At 47.5% G+C, this 20,212-nt stretch overlaps 1 protein-coding gene across 1 annotated transcript in view; it reads right to left on the reverse strand.

The window, feature by feature from the left end:
- Window positions 1-20,212, reverse strand: part of Dscam (DS cell adhesion molecule) — a 625,182-nt gene that overhangs the window by 111,407 nt on the left and 493,563 nt on the right. Inside the window, exons 15-16 of the mRNA XM_008826928.2 lie at window positions 18,381-18,548; window positions 8,306-8,376 (exon numbers count right to left, since the gene is read on the reverse strand). Coding sequence (XP_008825150.1) covers window positions 8,306-8,376; window positions 18,381-18,548 — 239 coding nt within the window. The remainder of the gene's footprint in view (window positions 1-8,305; window positions 8,377-18,380; window positions 18,549-20,212) is intronic.

A 20,212-nucleotide genomic window follows, 5' to 3' on the forward strand; every position in this document is an offset into this window, starting at 1 on the left:
GGGGGGGGGAATCTGCTGAAAGTGTTAAGAAGAGACCAAGAGAGGGCACTTCACCTGGATGGAAGGCAGCCTGACAGAGGTGTCTGCATGCAGCAGGGGGCTCAGCAGCTGGGCTTGGCGCCTGCCATCTACATCCATGATTACTGGCAGGACTGTTTCTCTTGCAGAGGGAATTATCTCTGCCTCTCACCTGTACCTGGGAAATGGAGAGGCCCTTGCCTAAAGAAAGGGATTTTAGGCATTGGCATAAAAGTCTAGGTACAGGACTGGGGACAGGCAGAGAGCACTGAAAACGTGTCAGTCAGAGGCTACTCTGGTTTCCCCTGTCAGGAATGTGCAGGAAGCTAGTCTGAACAGAGCCACAGCTCCTGTGAGGAGCCCAGAAAGCCGCACTCTTCTGCTCCCCACTCCCTTTTGGGGAAATTCCTGCTTCTAAAGGTGAATGAAGACTAACCCCAACTCTTATTTAGACAAACTCAACCTCCTCTACAACCTTAGATTACTGTTGGCAGGGCAAACAGGGATGGTACTGTTCTTTATGCTGATAAAAAATTTTTATCTAATATCTGAAGTGAAGTACTTTTATTTTTAGTCCTGACTTGAAGCTTTCAGAGAGTCTATTAACAGGAATATCTACCCCATACATTGAACAGATTTAAAATTAGATTTTAACACTTTCAGTCCCAAGTAGGTAGCACTAACTGGACTCAGGGTTACTAATAAAAACCTCAAAAAAGATAGGAAGTTGGAAGATGGTGTGGGGGGCACTAGGAAGAGTTGGAGGGCCGTGGTGGTGAATGGATATGATCGATCTACATTGTATATGTCTGCAACTTTCAAGGAATAAAAATACTGTTTAAAATATGAACCTTTATGAAAACAGAAGATCTTGAAATAGAGGCAGTTCCATCTTTGTGCATCAGGATGAAGGTGTTTAAAGCACCGAAGTGAGTTTGATGAGCATTGAAAATGACTTTTCCTGCTGTGCTTCAAGTTCCCACAGCCTGGGAATTCAGTGTAGTAGGGCTGCTCGTTCCTGCTGCCTAACTAGACTTCTGTCCATAGACCCTGACCAACTGTCCACTTGAGGTGGACACCATAGGACCCTGCCACATGCCTGCCCTTGTCTTAGGGGATGTGTCTACAACAGGGCAGAGGGTGCTGGGTACATATAATTCATAATTGAAAGTTTTCCCATTTATTTTTTTATTCTAACAGCTGTTTAATAGCATAGTTTCAAAAATGAATAATGAAAAATAAGATGTCCTTTAGCTGGCCTCAGCATGAAAAAAATGGGCAGAAAAAAGGGTTCAAGCCTCAGCCAGAGCAAATCACTCACTCCAGGTCACTGTGGTTAGGTACAGAGCTGGGGTGGTGATTAACCCTCCTGAAGTCTTTAAGGCGCTTCCTTGCTGCAATACATTCAGCTCAGGCTAACTCCACTCTGCCTGAAATGTCACCAAACGCTCTTGATACATTTCTACCTACTCTCTTCAAATTTCACTGTGACTGTTACACAGGTGTAGGCATGATGCCTCAAGCTTCACGGCTGAGGATGCACAGTGCACCGCGTGGTGTTGCAGTGATTTCCAATGCTACTGGGACCATTAGCAATTTCTGTCCTAAGCTTCACCTAACAGCAACTTGTGGTGCAGAGGCAGCAGGTTAAGACAGCCGGTCACCCACAAACACCCATAATGCTTTCTTTCTAGTTGTGAGCTTACAGTTCCCCTCATCCCTCCGATTGTTCTGAGAATAGAGTCTGTAAGCCAAGAAAAAACACAACCCTCGCTTCTTAACTTACTGTAACCTAACAGTTTATAACTTGTGATAATCCAACATACAAAATGGATAATTGAAAATGCTTGTTGTTAAATGTCATTTTACACCCGGATTGTCTAGGATCAATAGGTGTTCTCAGAAGACGCCATGTGGAGGACCGCCAGCCTTCTGACTACCCATGCTTGGCCTTAGTCCTAAGCCTCAGGCTTAGTGAAACTCAAGTCTTGTGAGTGTCCTTCAGCTGTGGAGGTGAAGCTGTTTCACTGGGTTTGAACTGAGAAATGCCTCCCAGGCTGAGTCCCAGCCAAGATCTCTTCCCAGCATGCCTGGCATCAGAATTCAGTCCCCAATTCTCAGCGGCCACATTAAAAAAACAAAACAAAACCCTGATAAGCAGGTCTTCACAGACACGTGAGTGTGACATGTGGGTTCATGCATTTCTTTAACAGCTCCTCGTTGCCTCCTAATGAGGACTGAGTGAACCCTCAGAGCCCACACTTCCTAGTCAGCCTTGAGAGCCAAGGAAGCTCCGTCCTACTCCATGGGGGTGATAAAAGTTCTGAAATCAGTTTTCCCCTTGTTGTACGAAGAAAGACATTAGACGGAATCCAAGAAGGCTGGCAGGTCCTTCAATGCCTGCAAGATGTGTGAGACGTCACAGTTTTTAATAAAGCTCCCATAAAAGCAAAACTAGAAGCAATGGATTAATTCATGAAAGCAAATGGAAGTCTGTTTTCATACCCTAAGGATCAAGAACAGTTGAAAAAAATTAAGAAAAGCTTATTTCAAGACAACTTCTGAATTTCAGGTTTTAGAGGAAAAAAATACACTGACTTAGGTTTTCACTTTGTAAGAAAATGCTAATTGGTTCAGGTGCAGATTTTGCACATTATCTTGCTTCAGTGGGGTTGGGTGAAATGCATTCCATGAGGTTGGAAGGCAGGATAAAGGGAATTCATATTTATCAAGCCTTGGGAAGCATAAGCTTCCATCTCGGAGCACTGCTGTCTTTAGTTGGTTGATCCCTGGAGGTGGGAAGCCTACTTGACCTTCCCCAGTCTGACAGTTATCAGTCAGCCTTCAGGTCCTGGCAAAGTCCCTCTTATGTGAGGATCATTCTCTGAATGAAACTGGAGTGAACTCAGCACTCGGACCAAGTAAGATGATGGAAGGAAATTGAGCACGGTGCCTGGAGGAGGGTGAACCTTCACATCCACAGCTGCCTAGAGGCTTCAGTGAAGCACCAGGGCCAGGCTCTTGGGCCAACTTCCCAGCAGTCACTGTTTCCAGCTTCCCAGCATACCACCCTGTCTCTACCTGGGGCTCTGGGAAAGTATCAGATTACGAGAATGCAGTGACAGCTCCAATAGTCACTTGAATATTTTATGGAAATCATCTCTAATTCTAAGTGAGAATTCTGCTCACTGTAAATAAGTGAATTCTGCTCACTGCAAGACCCCGGGGAGCGGGGAGACAGTAACATCACCCTCAGGGGTGCAGTCTGACCCGTCAGCTCACAATTACTCTCAGAACCACAGAACTTTACCAATCGAAAGTTGTATATTTTGGTGACAGTCTGAAATTCTATAAAGATTTCTAATTTAAAGAAAAATTTTACCACAATTAGAACATTCTTTGCTTTAAATTGCATCTTGTAGATAAATGTTTTAAGATGTCTAAAATAGTAATCCAAAATAATGAGTGGTTTCTTTTATGGTTCACCATGGCGACCACAGACACACATGAATACACATATATGCATCATACACATGCGCACACATACATATACATATACACATACCATACACACAGATATACACACATTCACACACAGAGACACATACACGTATATACACACAGATGCACATACACATATACAAACACACACAGATACACATATACACCCACATCCACACACATCCACATATGCACACACACAGACACACTTATATATACACATACACACATATACACATTCACACATATACACAGATGCCCATTCACACATACATACACACATCCACAAACATACATACACATACACAAACATACACATACACATGTACACCCACATCCATATCCACACAGACATACACATACACTCTTCACACACACACACACACACACACACACACTTGCATACACATATACCCAGACATACACACACACGTATACACACAGAGAGACTTATACAATACTAGATAAAGAAAATGCCCTTAGTTTGCCTAAAACGGGGGTCATAGAGTAAGAGACCATCCAGAAGAGGTGAGAGGTGTGTATATGGGTGTGTGTGTATGTGTATGTATGTGTATGCAGATGTATGTGTGTAAGTCTGTATGTGTATGTTTGTGTGGATATGGATGTGGGTGTACGTGTATATGTGTATATATGTTTGTGGATATATTTATGTATGTGTGTGTGTGCATGAGCATCTGTGTGTGTGTGTGTGTGTGTGTGTGTGTATGTGTGTGTGTGTGTGTACTTCAGATGGGGCATGATGGCATACACCCCATCCCAGCACTCAGGGGACTAGGGCAGGAGATAGCAATGCCCAATACCTTAAGCACAGTGAGTTCAAGGCCAGCTTAGGTTCCACAAATTAAGACACTCCCTCAGAAGAAAGAGAGGGAGAGAGATAAAAAGAAAAGAGATCCTTTAGGGAATAGATAAAAGTAGAATTTTCTGAAAAAAAAAGCAATGTTGAACTGCTTTACCAAATAAATATATTGATAATCTATTCTTTTTAATGTTCATTCTGGTTTTGAATTCTAAACAAAGCCTGTAAGATACAGGCAAACCCTCTCAGTTCTCTTTTAAAATCTTATTATTCACTGCTTTTATTTTATGTATGTGAGTGTATTGCCTGCATGTATGTGAGTGCACCCATGTTGTGCAATGCCTGCAGAGGTCAGAAGAGGGCACTGGATACCCTGGAACTGGAGTTACAGGATGGTTGTTAGCTGCAGTGTGGGTGCTAAGAATCCAACCTGGGTCCTCTGCAAGAACACCCAGTGCTCTTAACTGCTGAGCCGTCTCTCCAGCCCCAGCCCTCTCACATATGGAGTAGGCACTGGAAAGGGAACGTTCATTTTCATGTTATCTGGACACACATTGCTGCCTATCTCTGCTAACCCACTGCTTCAGCTTTACTTATAACACTTTACACTGTAGCTCAGAACACACAGGGGCACTCAGGAACCCTCCCTGAGCACCCACCCCGCATTACACAGGCATCTCTCAGCTGGTGCCGGCTCCTGGACACCTTCCTGTGGACTTGCTGTGACTCACAGATGCCCATGCCCTGTAAGCCCACCACAAATTGCTTGTGTTTCACCGTTCAGTGAGTTCTGGTGGAAACCCTCAGGTGACGTGCCAGGCACAGCTTTGGATCCACTGCAGGCTGTACTGGGGCGTCTCACTGAAGCGTGAGTTAGATGCTCCTCTCCCCACGTGCAGCACCCCCTCCAGGGCAGTCTCTAAACTGCACCACACTTCCCAGAGGCCACTGTGCTGTGAACAGGTGTCCTACAGACCTCATCACCCCACCTCACACTTTAGCCTCTTTACTCACGCATTGGCCTCTTTCCCCTCATTCATCACTCAGCCATGCACTCATTCATTCGTTCTCTAATTCACTAACTCACCCACCTGACCATTCATTTAGTCACCCATTTCTTCACTCAGTAAACTGCTCATCCCCATGTGTCAGCCACTGAAGAGGAGGATGGACGTCCTCTGTGACTATCAGGAGCCCACAGAGCCACAGGGGAGATGTGCACAGCAGCAGGCTGTGTAGTCGTGGGAAAGACGGCAGCCGTGGCAGGTAACACAGAGACAAAGGCCTTCATTCCACCCTGGAATGGGCTGCTTGTGCAGTGATAATTTAAAAACACTTTAAAACACTAATACCATTACTTCTATCATAGAAAGGCCACCAGGATACCCTGATCTTTTAGAAATTTAAAGTCTAATATGGCTATTTCCCCACCTAAACCGCACATGCATTTTCTCCTCTCGTGCATGTCTCCACTGGGAGCATCTCTGAGCTCCCATCAGCTGTCCCACCATGGCCAGTGCCAATCCCAGGCTCCCACTATCCAGACATGTCCATGCTCAGTCCCTGACAGGAGGCTCCCTCTTTGTCGGGTGTGGTCTCACTCTCTTTCCACCTCTCCCTTCCTTTCCCTTCCTCCCCAGGTCCTCGCCTACTACAGAAAGACACATTGTTTGCCACACACTGTCTCTGTCTGTCCTTTAGATTAGCACACAGCTGGGCCCAAACAGTAAGACCCATTAAAAGTTTGTTATGTCATCAGGCCCAGGTGGACCAGCAACACAGCCAGCTGCACCTCAATCAGTGGGGCTGGTCTCCAGCATATCTGCCATGTGCCGCCAGGCCAGGCATGATGCCCATAGGCGGAGCTGTGCTGCCTCATGGCACACTACAGCCTAGCTGCTGGCCCGGGCTTAGGAAAGCCAGGTGCTCCCCACTAGCTCACAGCATGGCCACCCCTTGGCACTAGACAGAGATTTAACTGTAATTTACTGATTTTTGCGGCTGTTTTCTATGTTGGAACGCTGTTCAAAACCACAAAAGTTTCCAGTTTTAGATGCAAGAGTCAGATGCTCTGCAGACAGACACATCCTTTATATAGGACCCCAAAACCTCTTCAGGCCACAGTAACATCTGGCCTTTTACAGCGGTCAGATACGAGCAGATCTGACCAGTGGCTGAAACGCTACAGCTTCAATTCAAGGCAGACTGAGTCAGCGTTCTGTGTGCAGTGCTGCTGGGACGTGCACGGGGTTAGGGCACGCTGAGTGCTTTTTATTGTACAGTGTGTGATGCTCACAGGGGTGGGCTGCTCACAAAGACGGAGGACAGCTCCTCCACACTCCCCAGCCGCAGTCTGTCCTGCTGCCTGCTGCAAGCACAGCTCATTGGCCAGCTGACACAAAGGGACTCCACATTAACCATGTCAGTACCTGAGGTGCCGTCCTCCCCGACAATGGAAGTCTACTTTGGTTTCAGATGCCAGTCATCTTATGAGAAGGCCATCAGGAAAAGAAAGAGAAAGAATCAGGCATAATGGTCAGAGGAGGGGTGTGATCTGAGCATCTGACTGGGGCCGCCGGCTGCCCTTTTCTCTTTATAAGAACACAGAAAGAATGAAGAACGAGCAAGAAGAAAGGAAAGGGGGAAAAAGAGAGGAAGCAAGAAGAGAGAGATGGGAAGAAAAAGGGGGGAGGGAGAGAGAGAGGAAAGAGGACAGAGGAGAAGGGGAGAAGGAGGGAGGACAGGGGATGGAAGGGGAGATAGGAGAGGACGGGGAAGGGAAGACGGGGGCAGGGGAGGGGCGGGGGAGGAAGGGAAGGGGGGGGAGGGGGGGGGGGAGATGCAGAGCTATGAGAGAAAGCCACATGAGGGGCAGGAGGGGGAACTTCACCGAAGACTAGGAGGAGATGCAGAGCTATGAGAGAAAGCCACATGAGGAGCAGTAGGTGCAACTTCACCGAAGCTTGGACCCCAAAGCGGCTCTCTAGATGATGTGGCATCTGCCCCCCATGGTCACTTGCCAAGTCCGTCTCCAGGACTAACAGGTAAGCACCAAGACTTGCAGATGTGTGGGGTATTGGCACCCCGAGTACTGGTCTGTGAGAAGTTAGCACAGAACACAGGGCACCATTGACTTCTTTTGTTGAGAAAGTTCACTTTTAAGGCAGGCCTGCTCTGGCGCAGCACAGAAGGTCCCTCTCTCACTGGGGAAGCCCTCTAAAGCTAGCCAGTGATCAGCCAGCGTCTGCATCCATACTCAGAGTGACACTGCCAGGAAAGTCAGCTGCTTCCAAGGCTTAGTCTTCTGGTCAGGAAACCCAGGGTCTGTCGTAGGACACAGCTAGCTAACAGCACAATGAGGCTTCTCTGCTGCCAGCCAGCTCAGTGGACTGTGGACCACACTGTGCTTTTTGTACTCATAAGAAGCACCCAGGAAAACTTTCTGTTGTGATCAAATTAGAGCATTCAGGCAGGCAGAGGGGGCATTGACCTCACCATAGGCACGGAGACCCGGGCTAAAAGCTCGATAAAGTTCTAAGACTAAAACAAATACATCATGGCTCTGTAGATATGTAGTTTGCTGGTATTTAAACCTTGGAGAGGTATTTAAACTGTGGATAGCAACATAGACCTACACCCTGTAAGAACACTGTAGTCAACAGACCTACGGCACATTCTCTGGCAGAGGCATAGATTGGAGTGCCTAGTGATATCACAGCTGGCTTACTTTGTTGTAAGCACATGCCACAATATCTTTACAACCACAAAGTCACCCAAGGACACATTTCTCAGGATGAGACCTTATCATCAAGCAGTACATGACCGTATCGAATCTTTAAAGGAGTTATAAATCTAATTTTGACAAATAAACTAACATAAAATGTTAGTATCCTGGCTTCATGACAAAATCAAGGGGATCACCCCCATAGGGAAGGTGTCAAGGACACACGTGTTGACTTGGTTTACCTTCCAGGTGACCCTGATGCTTTGAGATGATATAGGCTCCAGGTGAACTTCCTGAGGTGGACCATCAGGAGCTGTAAGGACCAAAAACCCACAGGCAGGTTAGACACAGGTTCAGGGCAAAGCACAAGCTACACACAGAGGCGGGCACTGAAGGTGTGCCTGTGTCCAGCAGGGAGAAGTGGTTTCTAACCAGAAGTGGGAGAAGCAAATCAGTGCACGGTGTTTGCCTTCTGTTGTCTGCTCGTGGGAACAGCAGACTCTCAGGGGCCCGTCTTTGTATTTCTCCTCGGTATGCTTTTAGTGAGAATAATAACCTTGCCTTGGATAAACTGAAGGGGTAAAACAGGACGTGCTAAGACAATGTGTGTCACACAAGACTGTGGTGTGGTGGGGACCCTACTTGGGAGGCCCTGTTCAGTGATGTGGTGTTGGGCTTCCTCAAGGTTCTCAGAGTTCTGGGGAAAGCAAAGCGGGACACTTCGGCTCTTGGGCCCCTGATCACTCTGGCTCTCCACTTTCGCAGCTAAAAATTCTTGTGAGGCAGGAGCTCAGGCTGCAGATGGAGAAACAAAGTTGAAGAGGACAGAAAGCCTGCAACTCGCAACAAGTCATCTCCAAAGGCTGTGGTGTTGAATCGCTCTGCTGAGAGTCTGTCAGTAGGTATAAGGTATGTGGTATGTGGATATTAAGCAGTTTGCCAGCAAGCATTTGGCCTCTACTCAGAGCCACCAGAGACACACACTCAGAGAAGAAACTACACAGCATGTGACTCTGGAAGAGAGTCAGAAGGGAGACATCTTACTTTAAAATGATGGTTTGGGAACTAACAATTTTGAGATCACTGCTGAGCTTCAAAGAGCCATTTCTGACGATGTGGATGTGGCTGGCACGGCTGGCAGAGGGGCACCTGGAAAGAACACGGCGGGCTCAGGGAGTCCGGGCTGATCACGCAGCAATGGAGGAGTAAAGACCACAACGCTAAAGGGTTGGTCAGGAATGGCATGATAGAGAAGGGTGGTTTTCTTCTATCCAAAGACATTAATATCACGAGTGTGTAAATTCATGAGTGTGTAGCTCTCCAGTCTGGCTCTGCCTCCCACTAACTGTAGCGTTTCCTGCAAGTTTTGCATTTTCTGCGACTCCATTTACTCTGCTGTACCATAGGATAGACGTTATATCATGGTGCTGTGAGGAAACTATGGGTTCAGCAAATAGGAACAGTCACAATAATGCAGTTATCATCTTACATGGTGGAAGGGAAGGTAGAAACATGAACCACAAAGGGCAGAGGCCAACTGGAAGGAGCGCTGTCCTGGTTAAAGAGGGAAGCAGGGGCTGGGAAAAGTGTGGAGTGGGAACACAGGAAGGGGAGCTGTGCGGCTGAGGTGGAGTTTTCTGCTGAAGGAAATACGTTTGGACTCGGCTGTCTTTAAAACAAAAACCAAGGATGCTCAAAACCTTCCTGTAAAATGACATGCAATTCGCATGTTCTCTACACACAGTGTATACTTCAAACCATCTCTAGGTGGATCAGAACACCTAATACAATGTAAAGGCTGTGAGAAGAGCTGTTACTCTGTGTTGATTGGGAATAATACCACAAAGAAACGTCCATGCATAAGCAGATGCAGTCTTTAAAAATGTCTCTAATCTGATGTTATCTGAACCCAGGGATTCTGAGGGCTGACTCCAGTGAGAGGGAAGGCTGGCTATCAGAGTGCAAGTCGGAAGAAAGTCCTCTGGGTGTCAGACCCACAGTAAAAGCCTGGAGAGCTGCTGGGGCTGATGGAAAAGAATGTGCCCTGAGGTTGAGTCCAGGACCCTGGGCAGGGGGACCCAGCTGAGGATGGCAGCTTTGAGAAGAGGTGGAATGTATGGTCACAGTGTGCAGAAGACTTGGAGATAGTGAAGAATAAGGCTGACTGGATGTGGGTGGGGAGGGACTCTGTGTAGGAAGAAATGTAGTCAGGAGACTGTGTATACTGCTGATGGAATGTCAACTAGTTCAGACGCTGTGGAAGCCAGAGGAAGGGTTCTTCATAAAACTGAAAACAGCCTGGAGTGGCGGTGCACACCTTTAATCCCAGAACTCAGGAGATCTCCGTGAGATCAAGATCCGCCTGGTCTGCATAGCAAGTTCCAGGTCAGCTGGGGCTACAAGGAGACCCTGTCTCCAAACAAAACAAAACAACTACAAAACCCACTGAAAACAACCTATCATGCAACCAGCAGCAGCCCTTCTGGGATTCACTCAAGACTCCAAGTCAACACACCCCAGAGATACGTGCCCATCAGCTTTTACTGCAGCTCTGTTCACAACAGACAAGTTATAGAACCGACCCAGGTATCTGTCAACAGAGATACGGGTGAAGAAAACGTAGCGTATGAACGCAATGGAATTTTATTCAGCCATAAAGAAGAAAGAAAGAAGAAAGTGATGCTTCTGGGGCTGATCAGATAGTACAGTAAGCCAGGCTCAGAAAAACAATAATCACTTTTTCTCCCATTTTTGGATCCTAGATTTTATGTAGGCATATAAAATCATGTAAGTAGAGATGACAGGAAAGTACCATCCAGGGGACAAAAGGGACTAACGGGAGCAGGAGATGGGGGTACATGCAGAGTGCACGGTCCCCTGAAAATGGCCATATGAAGCACAGTTTAATAACACTCAAAAGAGAGTCAAGGAAGAAATGGGGGATCTGATGGCTGTTCAGTGACAAGGATGGGGTGGGGCAGCTGCTGGTCCAGTGGGGAAGGACGTAGGGAGCTGGGTCCCACAGGTCAGGGCTGGTGTGAGGGGGACAGAACAAGGGCAGCAATGTGAGAAGCCGCCGTTTTCCAGAGCACAGAATGCACTGTTTGAGAACGGTTATTCTGAAGGGGCGTGGGGAGGCTTTGATGTCGGTGCTGCAGAGCAGAGCGGGTGTTCCGGAGCCCATGCCCTGCTTTTCCAGCACCTTCCTCAGCCCCAGCCTGGTTCAGCCACCCTTGAAATTCTCCACAATTCCTCGTCCTCTGCAATCATCAAGCCCCTCTCCCCTTCACACCCGCTTGCAGGCCAGTCTCAATGTCAGTCCACCTTCCATTGCGCTCCTCAACATTAATACTGCCCTTGATTTTGCCCTTACGAAAGAGCCACAGCCCTAGAGCACCCGGAAGCTTCTAGCAACTTCTCCTTGTATGGAGCCCTTTCCTTCTTTAACTTCAGCTTCCACTGTTCATGTGCAACCGTCCCGTGTTCAGCACCTCAGCAGACTCAAAGACGGGGACCTTGGACAGGTCTGAGTCTTTCCTTTCCCTTCGCCAACTTTCTGCCCTTGCCTGGGAGCACCCACAGCAGCCCCCCGCCCCCAACCTGGGCTCCCAGACCAGCCGGGCAGTGCTGGACATAACCTGGCATTTCAGGATTTCATGCCTCTGGTCTCCCAGGGGGCTCTAAACTAAGTGACCTCTGGAGCCAGCACTTTGCAGATGTGGGAACCACTCCCTCCCTCCTCCTTCTTCTCAGTAGGTCCTGGGGACAGTGGTAAACCAGGGGTGCTGCAGACTCCTGGGCTTGCTAATTCCCCATGTGAAAAGGCTCTTACAGCACAGATATTACTTTCCAGTATCTAACCACTGACATCATCATTGTTAGAGCCCTGCCCCTAATTTCTGCAAATCAAGTCCTTCACACAGTAAACCTGATATAGATTTGATAAAAACATGTAGAGTGGGTTTCTTCTCACATCAGTGATGAAGAAACAAGTTTTTTTAAAAAAGATTTATGTTATTTTCAATCATGTGTACATATGTGTGTGCGTGTGTGGACAGGTGTATGTGAATGCAGGTGCTCAGAGGCATCAGATAGATCCCTTGGAGCTGGAGCTGGAGTTGGAATTGTATGTGACTTGCCTGATGTGGGTGCTAGGAGCTGATCTGGGGGCCTTCTTCAAGAGCGGTGTGCATACCTAGCCACTGAGCTATCTCTTAGTTCCCCATCAAAGCTGTTCTTCGATGGCTGAGAGGCATGCTGGGTGTGCTGCCACTGCAATTTAAATGTGTGCAGCAGAGTTTGCTGGGGATCAGACGTGATGTCAGGGCTCTAGTCTCATCCTGGATCATTGGATGGGTCAGGCTGTGGCTCTGAGTGCGGGTGTCTCTGGAAGATGGTGGATGATTACCACAGCCTTTATGTTCTTGGTGAGATACCTTCACGATTAAAATAAAAGTGCTCCTACACGTTTTACAGGGATGCCTTAGGACATCTCAGGCAACATGAAAGCCATGAAGTGTCCGCAACTCAAGACAACTTGTCTTTGAGCTCTGGGATGGTGGTTTATGAAGGTCCCATGGCAGGGGAAGGAGATGGCCTGGTCTCCAGCTCAGAGCTGACTGTATTTTACAATATCAACACATTTATTACAGAGCCTACTGGTACCTCAGTGGCTTGTTGATAATTCTGGTGCTGACCTACTCTCCGAAGTGAATGTGTTGGTATGTATTTTCTCTTAAAAATGAAATCATAGACACACTCTAAACACCTAAATGCATCTACAGGCACCTCAGAGACATACAACAGGGGCGGGTTGGTTGTTTGTTTACAAGGGGGACAGGCTTTTCTACTGTAAGTTTCTAAAACATCATGAGAAAATCTTTTCAAATCATAAAAGGAATTAGTCTTCGTGTGGAATTTTAGTGCTGACCTTACAGAGTGATAGGTTTTTGTTGTTACAGGCCATTTCTGTTCATGAGGTGTTTGTTTACTGGACTACATTTGAAAGTCATGCTGACATTTGACATGTAGGAATTGGTTTAGAAGCTCCTAAATCAAAGCTGTAGTATATCCAGAGGAAAGAGATTATGTGTCTGTGTGTGTACATGAGTGCAGTGCCTGAAGAGGCCAGAAGAGGGCGCGAGATAACCTGGAGCTTGAGTAACAGGTGGTTGTGAGCTGTCTGATGAGTTCAATGCTGGCAAACAGGTCCTCTACAAGAGCAACAAGCACTCTTAACGGCTGAGCCACCTCTCCAGCCCTGAAGGTCTGTATTAGGTTTTGGTTTTCAGCCTAGAATGCCTACCTAGCATGTTTCCTGAGGGAGGAGGAGACTGGAGGTGAAGATGGGTGATCAATGTCATTTTCCAGAATCATCTCCACACAACTGTAGAAGGCAGTCTGTAAACCAGCAAGCAGTGGAGACTATTTGAAGTTTCTAATGTGTTTTGCAAGGTGCATGGTCAGGCAACTTTTACTCGTTCTGTTTGGCTAGAAACAGTGACCAGAGAGCTCCCTAACTGCCAAATGCACAGGGCCAGGCTATGCTCTCTCCTGGCCATTCGTGGCCCACTGGCTGGTCTGCATGGGTTCCTCCTGAACTCACTGGCTGGTCTGCATGGGTTCCTCCTGAACTGGTTGCTTCCCGCCCACTGAGCTCCTGTCCCTGACAGCATCTTGTTGCACTCAAATGGCAGTGAAATTCAAGGTCATTCTGTCCACCAGGTATTCACGCCCTGGCTACAGCAAGAGTTCTGAGTTTGTTTATTGAACTGGAGTGAGACATCCTGATGGTCTTCCTTGCAAACATCCACCTCTACGTTCCATGTTGGAGAGTTGACTGAGCATCCACTATGGGTCCTAGTGGAGGCCAGGACTGGTGTTCGTTGCCATACTGTTCACAATAGCTGAGTTATGGAACCAGTCTGAGTGACCACTAGAAGAGGAATGGATAAAGAAAACGGGGTTCCTAGAGGCAGTGGATTATTTTTCATCCATGAATAAAGTCATGTCATTTCGCAGGAAAATGGATGCAACTGGAGACAGTACCACTGTCTCAGAGGGATAAGGGTCATGGGATTTCTCTAAGGAGAGTGTTATGGGAAAGAGGGGTCCCAGCACACCAGAGCAGACAGTGAGTAGAATTCTAATAGGGTGGTTGAGATAGATTGATTGAGATGATACTTAGGCAAAAACCAGAAAGCGAAGGAGAAAGTGAAAGAACATTCTGGTAACAGTCTAGAACATTCCCAGAAAATTCTAGGATAGCATCAGGGTTACATTTCTTATGTATAAGGCCCAGCAGGAATACTGATGATTTCTTCAGGATTCATTTCTACGGTTTTCCCCAAACCAAGGTTAAAGAAAAGAGCGTCAAACTGCTATAGGAGACGGCGGGAGGCTCTGTCAGGCACAGGGCACGCCTGGCTCACGGAGACTCTTAGCACCAGATCCCCTGGAAAGCCAATACTGTGTTTTGAACTCTCTGAAATCCAAACCTCCCATCTTCTGATAGTCTGAAAATGCAGTGGTGTTCAGGGAGCACTGGCATAACTGAGCTTACACATTGATGCACAGATTCACAATGAAGACGGTGACGGGATCAACCACCCCACACCCGGACACAAGGCACTCTGTGACATACAACCTTCAGGGCGCAGTTGCTAATGGAGAAGTGGGTCTGAGGTGAGGGTCAGCCATGGATGTGGCATGCCTAATCTGTATCACCGATCCCTGGGAAGTCGGATGCACTTCTGGTCCATTAAGAGCTGATCTTGTTAACACTGACTGTGTCTCCACTTACTCTCCTGACTTATCCTTTTTTAGGGGGACTAAGGGTTGTTGGGGGAGTCAAGACTTATGTGCTAAATTGTGTGATCTTTGATGCATGCCTGCTTTCTGAGGTCAAGTGTATTTAACTAGTATGATAGCACATTTGGGCACTTTTTGCATAAAAAATACCAGTGTTGAGGCTTTGAGAAATGTTATTTTCCATCATTAGGAAGGCGTGGGTAAGGCAGCTGCTCCTTCTTCCGTCGGCCTTCAGATGGATGCTGTGGAATCCCAAATCAGTTTCCCATGGGGCAAAGGGGTCTTCAGACTTTTCCACAAAGAAAAAATATAATATAATAAAATACAAATATAAAATATAACACATTTGAAGCTTCTGCTGATCATGTGGAATCTCTGTTGCATTTTCCTCTTTTTAAATTTATTTTATTTGGATGCACTTAGATCTAAGTACATATACCTTTTATGATTTTTTTTATTTTATGTGTTTGAGTGTATTGCGTGCATGTGTGTACGTGCACCCATGTTGTGCAATGCCTGCAGAGGTCAGAAGAGGGTGTCAAATCCCTTGGAACTGGAGTTATGGATACTTGTTGGCTACTATGTGAGTGCTGGGAACTGAACCTGAGTCCTCTGCAAGAGCAGCAGTGCTCTTAACCACTGAGCCATCTCTTCAGCCTCAAACCAAGTGTCTTATAAGAACCACAACCTTGACTTTTACAGAAATTGTTCCCTAGATCTGGGACATCAGTGTCTGGGCACCAGCAGATTCCATGTGTGGTGAAAGTGTGGATGGCACCTTCTCCCCACGTCCTCCAATGGTGGAAGAGTGAGCAAACTCTCCTGGGTCTCTTGTAAGAGTTTAATTCTATTCATTAGTGTGCCACCCCTGTGGCCTCATCAGCTCCTCAAGGCCCCACCTCTTACTAAAGTGATGCTGGGGGGTGGAGGGGTAGGAGAATTTGGGGGGACTCCAGCATTCAGATCCTAACATCCTTCAGAACCTCCACTGTGGGTTTAACCCGACATCCAACATATATTTTCTCATCAGACACACAAACCCCGCTGTGACACTCACGCAGAACAATGTATACTTTGAATCCACACACACACTGAGAAATTCTCTGTACAACATACACTCAGGATAGATATAGAAATAGCACCTGGTCCTTGGTATGGAGGTGGGGGGGGGGTCACAGCACAGTTCACAATACCAGGGTCAGTGGAGGAATGACAGTAAGCCTCATATGATCTGTGCCGGGGAGACTTAAGCATGGAGCCCACCCAGAGACTGGAAAAGCTACTGTGGGAAAAGAAGCATCTCTGACCTGGGTCTTCTGGGAAAAGTGTAGAAAAGACAGAGTTTGAAGGGCTTTCCATAGTGGGGAGAGGACAGACACAGTAACTTGGGCACCAAAAGGCAGGTCAGAGCTGGGCTGTGGGGGTCACTGAGTATAGCCAAAAAGCAACAGGGGGGGAGGTGTCCACAGCTAAGCACCTCAGGACACGGGTCAGGTGCCACTGCAAGAGGTGGCTTCAGGTGCCAGACACTTGGACATGACATCATTATAGCTCCCAGAAGCTTCCGGTCAAGGATCACTGCTTGAGGGTTATTCTTTTCATCCACAGGAGAGGGAGCAACAGGACAGGAAAGGCCTCTTCAGATGGATAGAGCCCCCCTGTCAGCCCATGCAGTCAGTTCTACGGAGGGACTCTTGGTCAGACCAGAGGCACTCCCATGGAGTCCCACATGGAGAACGACTTTCTCATTTCAGTCACGCCAACCCTGCCCCAAGACAAAGACTGGCTTCCCTTGGTAGCTCTGCTCTCCTGGAGTCCACTTCCTTTTTTTATCTGTATGTGAAATGAGAATCCACGTGAGGCTGGCCATAGCCAGCACCAAGGTAATGTCCAAGAGCCCAGCCCAAGAGCCGAAGGGGTCTGATTAGGAACTGGTCTGCAGAGATGCCCAGCGGTTGCCCTGCAGATTAGCACCCAAGGCTGTTCACTTCACTTGGCCTCCTGGCTGCAGAGACAGAGGCTGCCATGGCAACAGGAAACTCCAGCAGAGGTGAGGAGGAAAGGGTACTGCGAACACAGCAGCAGAGAGGCTCGAAGTGGCCATCAGAGAAGCAGCTGCAAAGGGTCCATAGGGAAAAGGCAGCCAGCGTGACCCGGCTGAAGATGGTGCAGCATTAGACACGGGGGTTAGAGGACAGGAGGAGGCCGAGTTTGCGGCCAAGAAGCCTATTCTCTGCGCAGCCAGCATACGCAAATGCCAGGAACTCGGGGACCATGTAGGCAAATATTTAAATAAGATTCTGCTTTTGCCAAAGCCATGTCGACACGCAATGCAAAGTACTTTCGCAGCTTGGGATTTGGTTTTCCAGCAGTCAGATGCGTCTGCGTAAGGAGGAAGCTTATCATCCTGTCTACTTTACAGCCGAGAAGATATGTAGAGAGTCCAAGGATCAGACACAGAAGCAGACAGGCAACCTGTCATCCACCCTCAAAACAGAAGGTTGGATGTCTCCCTGCACCGAGAAACAGGCACTGTATTGCAGTTAAGCAAGATTCATACACTTAAACTTATTTCCTCGAGGCTAATATTGACGCACGCATAACAGAAGACTTGTAATGTTGCAACCGGTTTGCCTCAGAAATCTCACTTCTTAGACTTTGACAGGAAAGAAGGTCAGCCCAAGGGCTTTGGTTTAACCTCCTGCAGCCACTGAGCCTCTACCTAGTTTTCCTCTAAAAACCAGTTAATTCCAGCCAGGCAGCCAGGAATGATTCAAGTGTTACAGGCTGTGTATACACACATGTGCATCTCTGTGTGTGCACATGTGGATGTGCACACCGGTGAGCATGCATACATACACATATGAGTAATTAAACAGGTCACAACAATTACTTAGAAGGTGCTATCGGCACGTCCCTAGGTCCGCTCTAGGTGGCAGGATGGTCAAAGAGGCTTTGTCTGTCTCAAAATGTTTATCTCTATCTCCAAATTTTTCAACATTAAATAAGAAATGCTTGTAATGGGGAAAGACCAACAGTTTATGTAAATCAGTGATGCTGACAATCAACAGAATAATCTGTGCTCCCCCATGCCCCCACAATACACACTCATGGAGTTTCCTAGGTCAGTATTCACCTGTCTCTCCCATACTCAGACTCGTGGGTCTCAGGAGATACGCTCGGGGGGCCCCCCATCAAACTGAGCCCAGTGCATCAAAGCAAAGGGATGGCACAACGGCAACACTCCTTAACGCTCACCATCCCGCTAGCTTCTTGTTTTTCTTCCAAGTTTCAGCTACGGGAGTCTGGAAGTGAATCCTGTCGTACAGCCTTCACAGTTGGAGGCTGAGCACTTCGGGCATTGCTAAAGCACAAAGGACCATGGGAAACACCCACCAAAGAACATTACCAGGAGTGGGCAAATGTCTGACTCTATATTTAAACACTGGAGCCCCAAAGAGTGCCCTCCTGGGTCGCTGGGCATGCGCTCCACCCCACGCCACCCACCTGCCTCATCCGCCGTGATGGTGAGCTCGTTGCTGGGTTCGCTCTTGCCAATCCGGTTCTTGGCATACATGCGGATGCTGTAGGTGGAGGAAGGGTGGATATCAATGATGGTGGCCGAGTTCAGCTGAGGGGAAACATCTTTGGTTCTCTGAGCAGAATCCCAGGAGTCTTTTGGGTTTTGTTTTTCAAAAAAGAAGAGATAGAGATGTGAGTTTTTTTCCTCTGCCTTTGAAAGTTCACAATAGGAATTTTTTAAAAAAGAAAATAAATAAGAAGGGAAGAAAAAGTTTATACCCAAAGTGAAATCTCAATACAATGTTGTCAGCTAGAGCTGACTGTCAGAGAAAGAACATGCAATCACACACTCATTATCCATGCCTGGGGGATCAAGGGCTGCAGTGTTTAATACAGGGTGGAACCTTGGCGCCAACACAGAACATGGGATTGGGGAAGGCCAGGAGAGGGTGGTGACAGCTGGCCATACACAAGGGCTCATTGTGCAGTGCAGTGAAACAGGCTAGCTCAGACATCTCTTCCCCCGCCTCCCCCCGGTTCCCTAGTTCCCAGTGATACAAAACTTGCTCATGCTCAGTCCTTTCTTTCCCAAATACTGTAAGAAATCTAAGTTAATTCCACACAAGCCGGTGTGAGCTTCTAAGCCACCAAGAAAACACATCGATTGATTCTAATTTTTGAACACTTTTTATCCATTTCATCCCATATGTTTTGTTGTGGGGACCATTTTTCAATCTCGGGTATTTGGAATGTCAGTACCTGCCTAGTGTGAAGCCCTATCCTGGAACCTGTGATGGTTTGGGAAGGCTTTTAGGGGCTTTGGAAAAAGACAGGGGGGCAAGTAAAAGCTTCTTAGGAGAATCTGTGCAGTTATTGCCTGGGGTGGGTAGGCATGACCAGGTGTTGGCTCTGGAAGAAAAAGAAAGCAGCCGAGACCCTGGGTGAGAGGATGCTTTCTGCCCTTCTCCCCGTCCTCTCTTGTGGCACTCAGCACACTTAAAGGTCTTTCCTGAACATTCTGTATTTCCTGGTGGAGTCTAAGCTCCACGGGGACAGAGACCACACTTGCCATTCAGCGCTGTATCCCCAGTGCTCGCTCTGTGGGGACACAGTACATGTGTGTTAAATGAGCACACAAAGGTCCAACCCAAGGACCCCAAAGTCTTGGAAAGAGCTAATTCCTTTGTCACACTAGTGCTCAACATGAGATGGGAGCAGGGGGCTTCCCTGTCCCAAGGTAGGGGCAAGGGATTTTAAAGGCATGAAGAAAAAGAAGCACATGGCCTTAAGACCATTTATGAATGTTCTCTCTTCTTAGTGACACATAACGGAAATTGATTCTTGATATTGCAGTGAAAAGAACAGACGTCTTTGGGTGTAGAAGACCTAGAGGTGTGACATGGAAAAGAGAAAATGTGGCAAAACATTGAATGGTGGGATTTGACAGAGAATGAATGAGAGGAAGAAATTTATATCAATGAAATGATGCCCAAGGATGAGCCTGTCCCGCAGAGAGAAAGCTGGGTCCTCTGCAGATGTTTTGATAAAGGGAGGCACGGACAGCATCACAAGACACAGAGAAACCTGGGAGGAAGCAGACACCGGAGTGGTTGAGGGGTCTAGACAATATGGAAGTTTCTAGAAGTGCCAGGGCCAATGGAGACACTCGGCATTGATGCATGTGTCTTGGATGTACAAGAGCCTGAGCGCCCGAAGGGTCACATGAATAGCCATCCACTGGCCACTTTTCCCTCCCACTTTCCAAGTCACATAAAGGGCCAAGGTAGGGAGAGAACACCTCTGCATCTTGCCGGGCA

Source organism: Nannospalax galili, unplaced genomic scaffold, assembly GCF_000622305.1.
Source record: "Nannospalax galili isolate Female #2095 unplaced genomic scaffold, S.galili_v1.0 scaffold192, whole genome shotgun sequence".
NCBI classification, from domain to species: Eukaryota; Metazoa; Chordata; class Mammalia; order Rodentia; family Spalacidae; genus Nannospalax; species Nannospalax galili.